Source organism: Echinops telfairi, unplaced genomic scaffold, assembly GCF_000313985.2.
Source record: "Echinops telfairi isolate 266 unplaced genomic scaffold, ASM31398v2 ScPeMD7_5592;HRSCAF=6446, whole genome shotgun sequence".
NCBI classification, from domain to species: Eukaryota; Metazoa; Chordata; class Mammalia; order Afrosoricida; family Tenrecidae; genus Echinops; species Echinops telfairi.
The window spans coordinates 24,172,421-24,178,785 of NW_022109491.1; the positions used below are offsets into that span (position 1 = coordinate 24,172,421).

At 52.3% G+C, this 6,365-nt stretch overlaps 1 protein-coding gene across 1 annotated transcript in view; it reads left to right on the plus strand.

Annotated features, from left to right (window-relative positions):
• Window positions 1-6,365, plus strand: part of SUN5 (Sad1 and UNC84 domain containing 5) — an 18,410-nt gene that overhangs the window by 2,528 nt on the left and 9,517 nt on the right. The window contains exons 2-6 of the mRNA XM_004698222.2: window positions 322-380; window positions 596-667; window positions 1,645-1,711; window positions 3,724-3,785; window positions 5,314-5,363. Of these exons, the coding sequence (XP_004698279.2) occupies window positions 322-380; window positions 596-667; window positions 1,645-1,711; window positions 3,724-3,785; window positions 5,314-5,363 (310 nt within the window). The remainder of the gene's footprint in view (window positions 1-321; window positions 381-595; window positions 668-1,644; window positions 1,712-3,723; window positions 3,786-5,313; window positions 5,364-6,365) is intronic.

Genomic DNA, 6,365 nt, shown 5'->3' on the forward strand with positions numbered 1-6,365 from the left:
TCCCATCAATCAGGATCATCTAAGATTGTGTGGGGAAGGAGGGGACAAGGCAATAAAATCAGGCATCTGGCAGCAAGAGGAGGTGGTGGGTTCTGAGTGACCACCAGTGGTGATTGTCACAGTCAACCAGGTCTCCTTTCTTCTAGAGATCTGGATTTGATATCAGTCGGACTTGGCCTGTCTCTGGTTCTGATCAGTGCCCACAGACTAGTGATCGTGGGCAGTCTCTCCCTCTGAAACGTGGGGATGCCAACCCACTTGCCCCGCCCTTGAATTCCCTTGTAACTTATGGCGCATGCTTGTGAATCTCGTCATCCCCAGGATCGCACAACGGAACCGGAACACCTGCAGGCTGCTGGAGGAGCCTTTGCCAGACACAGGTGAGCATGGAGGTGGGAGAGAGCCCTTGGAATCTTCATGGGCAACTGAGGGGCTGGGGCTCAGAGACCCAGGGTCAACCAACAAAGGGGGATGGAGGGATGGGGTGGGAAGGCTTGCCCCAAGCTCTGAGCTGTTCCCCAGGTCCCTGCAAGCACCATGTTCCAGAGACTTGCAGTGACATTGAATTGCCCCCCCCCCCTCGTGGTCTCCCCAGATCCTGGCACCTTCCTGTTGCCGGCCCACGTCATAGCTCCAGGCCTGACACAATGCATGCTGGGATTTGTGTGTAAGTACATGCTTTCCCCCTTGGCCATCCACGTAGAGCTGGGGAAGAGAGTCCAACCTTAGGTCATGCTGACATGAGGAGGTAGGGCGGACAGTCTATGCTGGGATGGTGTTGCTCCAGCAGGATTTCATTGATGGTTGGAGAGGCTGACTAATAAGAGGGGGTGTGAGCTGCCAGACACCCCACACACACACTTTGCCTCCATTCTGGCCACTGGGGCAGGAGACAAAGGTGAAACATGGGCACGGTTAGAGGTAACCCTGCCTCCCTGCAGAGACAGCTTCCACTTCCATGCGCCTTCATTCACTCGCTCACCCACTTACTTGCTCATCCATTCAGACATTTCATTTCCCCAACCATCTGTCCTGCTGCTGTAATATCCAAGCAGCCCATTCGTTCATCCATCCGTCCACGGGGTCATCCATCAATTCACTCATACTTGTATTTGTTGCTGTGTCGATCTACCCAGTCATTAACCCACTCTCGTGCCCTCGTCATCTCTCCTGCCAGCCCTCCTCCCATTCATACTGCCATCTATCCATGCACCTTCCCATCTACCCACACCCCATACAGCCAACCTCCTTTCCATCCTTCCATCTACCCATCCTTTCAATAAATAACCTTGAGCCCTTACCTTGGCTGGGCCCCATGCTGGGCAATTCTCCCAAGGGAGAACCAAAGACCCTCTCCTAGTATCTGAGGGGGTGAGCATTAGCACAATTCAGACCTTTATGCTCTTGAATCGCCCATGATTTAAGCACCTATGGTCTTCTCGCCACAAATATTGCTTACGTACAGGACCTGTGCTCAGTCCACGCTGGCACGTACCCTTAAACAGAGCAGAGAGCAGTCCTCAACTCAGTCACCACACCAGGAGGGCCTACGCAGCTTTCCCCGGGCCAAGGGCAGCTAGCGAGTTCTTGAGTGGGTATGGGAACAAGAGAGCAGCTGCTCACTGCTTTCCTGTCTCCCAGTAGCCTGGTTCACCTGCCTGGCCTGCTTCCTGAGGACAAGAGCCTACCGAGTGCTATTCAACTCCTGCAGGTAAGCAGAAGCGGGTTTAAGAGGGGGCTGGGGCCTGGGACCAGGCAGCTAGAGACTACCGACTACCGTGGCGGCTCCCTCATTGATTCAGATCTCCCCTGGGCTTTCCTCAAGGAGCCCTGGGGGCTGTGTGTCCTCCGTGTGGGGCTCCTGGCTGCACACGTTGCAGGAGGAAAAGGAGATCATCTGCCCCTGAGAAGATGTGCATGGTTGGAAGCCCGTGAAGACAACAGTTAAAAGCTGACAGCATCGACTCATGAGCAGTGGGTTTTTTTAAAGGGTGGTGTGGTTTGGGGGGTTGGCTTTGTGGCTTTGGGTTTTTTTTTTCCTTTTATTTTATTTTATTTTAAACATTTTATTAGGGCCTCATACAACTGTTATCGCAATCCATACACACATCACTTGTGTAAAGTGCATTTGTACATCATTCTCAAAACATTTTCTCTCCACTTAAACCCCCGACATTAGGTCCTCATTTTTCCCCTCCCTCCCCGCTCCCCCCTCCCTCATGAGCCCTTGATAGTTTATAAATTGGTATTTTGTCATATCTTGCCCTGTCCGACGTCTCCCTTCACCCCCTTTTCGGTTGTCTGTCCCCCAGGGAGGAGGTCACATATAGTTCCTTGTAATAGGTTCCCTCTTTCCTCCCCACTCTCCCTTTACCCTCCCTGTTTTGCCACTCACACCACTGGTCCTATAGGTCTCATCCGCCCTGGATTCCCTGGATTTTCAGTTCCTATCTGTACCAGCGTACATCCTCTGGTCTAGCCAGACTTGCAAGGTCAAATTCGAGTCATGGTAGTGGGAGCAGGGAGGAAACATTTAGGAATTAGAGGAAAATTGTATTTCTCATTGTTGTTATATTGACTTTGGGTTTTTTTGTTTGTTTGTTTAGTTGGTTGGTTTGATTTTTTGCGTTCTTCTGGTTTCCCCACCCCAGAACTCACAGCGCCCCGCTCCCCCCATCCTTCTAGCTCTCTGTGAGCCTGCCTCACTCTTCTCCTGCCCTGTGTGGACCCACTCTGCTGGCTTGTGGGGACCCCTTGATACACCATCCCTGTCCCCCACCCCTTGGCACATGCTTCTCTTCCAGCCCCAATGCCCTCCTGCCCTCTCTCTTTACCCTTCCATGGCAATCACTCGGGATCCCTGCAGAGTTGCGCCTTGTTCAGCCAGTTCAGGTTTCCATCTCAGCTGCTTCCTGAAGGCCTACCCAGGGCCCAGGAGTGGCCCCGCCACTCACAAACTCTCCGCTGGGTGGGGAAGGCAGCTGCCCAAAGTGGTAGTGCCAAGCCTGTGAGGTGATGTCCCCGAACTTGTGGTTACCACTTTCTGGGGTCCTGGAATCCCTTCCCAGAACCCACTTCACACACACACACACACACACACACACACACACACACCTCACCACTTGGCTTTCTCAGGCACGGGGAATCTCCTGCCACCTCCGTACAAGTATCCTGGCCTGGGAGGGAGAGGTAGGAAGTGGACAATTCTGTTTTCGCCCAACACATACATTTTTCATTAAACTAACAGTTTTATTGAGACATCCTTTTACATAGCCTAAGTTCACCTCTTTAAAGTGTCCAGTTCTGCGGCTTTTGTGCATTCACAAGGTGGCCCTCCATCCATGATCCGATCCCAGAATATTGTCACCGTGCCAGAAAGAAACACCTCCCCCAGCCCCTAGTGCTAGAGGAAGGGGCGTTCGAAGTGAACCAGACAGACCTACTCGCCCAATGAGTTCGGCAGAGAGAAGGGAAGGATGGAAGGGGACAAACAGCACACCGAGGGAGAAAGGGGGCGATGAAGACAAGGGTGACCACTGACGGTCTACGACGTTAGAGGATGAGCTTTCTTTCCTTCGGACACATACGGTGGTCGGCCTCTTGGAGAGGTGGCACTGCCCAGAAAGGAATCCCTCAGGGTGGGAGAGGGGAGAGGGCCTGGCAAGGACTGCCAGTCTGTGCACGGCCCTGCTTCCCCTTCACGGCTGATCCTCTGCCTTCCAGGCCCAGGCTGCTCTTCCAGAAGCTCATGGAGAAGATAGGCCTCCTGGCGCTCTGCGTGATAGGTGCGTCCCCGGGACTGCCCGGTCCCCGGTCAAGCACTGAGGATGGCGCCCTTGGGTTGGAACTCAGTGCAGGGAGGGCAAGAAAAAGGTTCTAGTATAGGCGGGCCGTACTACACTGGGCAAGACACTGCCCTTCTCCAAGCCTCGGTTTCCCCATCTAGCTAATGGGTGTTGCTGGGTGGATTAAATGATGGTGCATATGCTCTCCCTAAAGCATACTATGACATGTAGTTCTTGTTACCACTTTCTGGGGTCCTATGGCCCTTTTCCAGATCCCACTTCATCCCCCACCTCACCGCTTTGCTTTCTCCAGCACAGGAATCTCCGTTCAGGAATCCTGGCCTGGGAGGGGGAGGGGGGAGGAAGAACAGCTCTGCTTTTACCCAACACATAGATTGTTTGATAAACTCTCAGCTCTATTGAGACATAATTTGCATAACCTTTTCAAAGGATACAGTTTGCTGGGTTTTAGGTGGGCCTCCATCACCATTATCAGAAACATGCCAGAAACAACCTCCCTCAACCCCCAGCAGCCATTCCTCATCCACTCACTTCGGACCAGGGCCAAAAAAAAAGAAAATTAAAAACCCAAATCATGGCATCAAGTCCATCTGAGTACATAGCGACCCTCTACAATAAGGTTTCCATGGCTAAAAGCCTTTATAAGACCAGACGGCCTCATCTTCCTAGGCAACCACTGGTCTAGCTCTCTCTTTCCCTGTGCCTACTCTGGACATTCCCAGGCATGGAATGAGGCAATGCGGGCTTGCTTTCTCCAAGGCACGTCCGTGCCCTGGCTCATATCAGTACTCTGCTGCTTTTCTGGGCGCAAACATTCCACCTTATGGATCCACCACTTTGTTGATCCGCTCAACTGTTGATAGATATTGAGATGACCTCCACTTGGGGGCTTTTATGAACGACAGTTATGAAAGACCTGTGTACATTTTTGCGAGGCTACCCAGTGTTTATCCTCTTGGCTACAGTACTAGGAGTAAAAATGGCGGGTCGTAGTGAAGAGGTGGTTCCGCTTAACTCTCTGGGCCAGTCCCCAAACTTTTTTGAGATGGTTTCCAGTGTCTCCGCACCCCCGCCAACACCTGTAATCATTGCTCTGGCGGCCAGACTGAAAGTCAAAGGCAAGCCAGGGGCATCAAGCCGATTCCATCCTAGCGGTTGTAAAGTAGTGTCTCAGTGTGGTTTCCGTTTGCATTTCCTGGGTGGCTCGTGGTACTGAGCACCGTTTGTGTGCTTGCTGGCCACGTGTGTATGTCTTTGGAGGGGGATGCTCATAATTTGGTTCCAGGCAGCCGCTTCACTTACCTGATCTTCTTCCAAAATGAAACACTAGCTGGTGCTGCGATCACCTTTTCTAGAGGGTTAGCTAAATTCCTCATCGTTGCATGATTCTGGTTAAGTGGCAAAACTGGGGTTTGAACTCAAAGACACCTCAACTTTAAAGCCTACCCTCTTGACTTTCCACATCAAATAGCTCACTGTTATCCCCCCCCCCCCCCCCCCCCCACAGGATTCTGGGTGTTGTCTATTCACTTACCATCAAAAATGCACTTCTGTCAGGTGAGTTCATGTCCTGTTCAGTTCCACCCACGACGAGTGTCACTGAACCTAGTTGGACCCTGTGAAATTGGGGGCCGAGCTGGCCTCGGAGGAGGGTTGCTCTGACCCAAGTTCCTGGAGGTCACCCGTGGCGCTGAGATGTGAGTGGGCTCTTTGGGGCATGGCCTGGAGTGGGCGGGCTCTTCTGGGCGTGGCCTGTGGTGGGCGGGCTCTTGGGGGCGTGGCCACGAGTGGTGGGCTCTTTGGGGCGTGGCCTGCAGCAGTCAACCCTGCTGCGCTTGCACACTAGTGTCACCTCCTTGGCTCCCCTCACTCTCACCACAACCAAACCCTGCTACAAGCCTTGCTTGAGCAGAAAAACGACCTTGGACAGGGGGAAAAGTGTATTTTCCCTGACCTCCACCTCCCCAGAGCTGACCCACTGGAGAGACAGGAGGAGAAACTCAATGACTTAAGCTTCCTGCCAGAGGACAGCAAACAGATCTATGGGGAAAGCCAATCTGAGTGGCTGTCGTCCCTCCCAGCTTTCCCCACCTGATCCATTTCTTAAGCTTTCTTCAAGGACCAGTTAAAGTGTCTCCTCCCCAAAAAACACCTGGAAGACAGACGTGGTCACGTTTCCCTCTCTCCTCTCATTGTCCTTTAATTAGGAATGCAATGTCATAATGATAATCCCTGAGTAGATGGTGACTCCCTGAAGACAAGAGCCAGGTCTTATTTGTCCCAGGAACGTCCAATACAGAGCCAAGCACAGGGCTTTCCTGATCAATGTTACATTATGACCAGATGGGAATGGAATATTGGGAGGAGGGATTGGTGGTTGGATGGCTGGGTGGGAACATGGATGTGATGGATGGATAGATAGATGAGTAGAGAGAAAACAGGTGGGAGGATTGATGGATGGATGAGTGAAAACGTGGATAGATGAGAGGTTGGATGAATGGGTAACAGAATGGATGGCTAGGAAAGGATGAACAGATGATATAATACATGGGTTGGAGA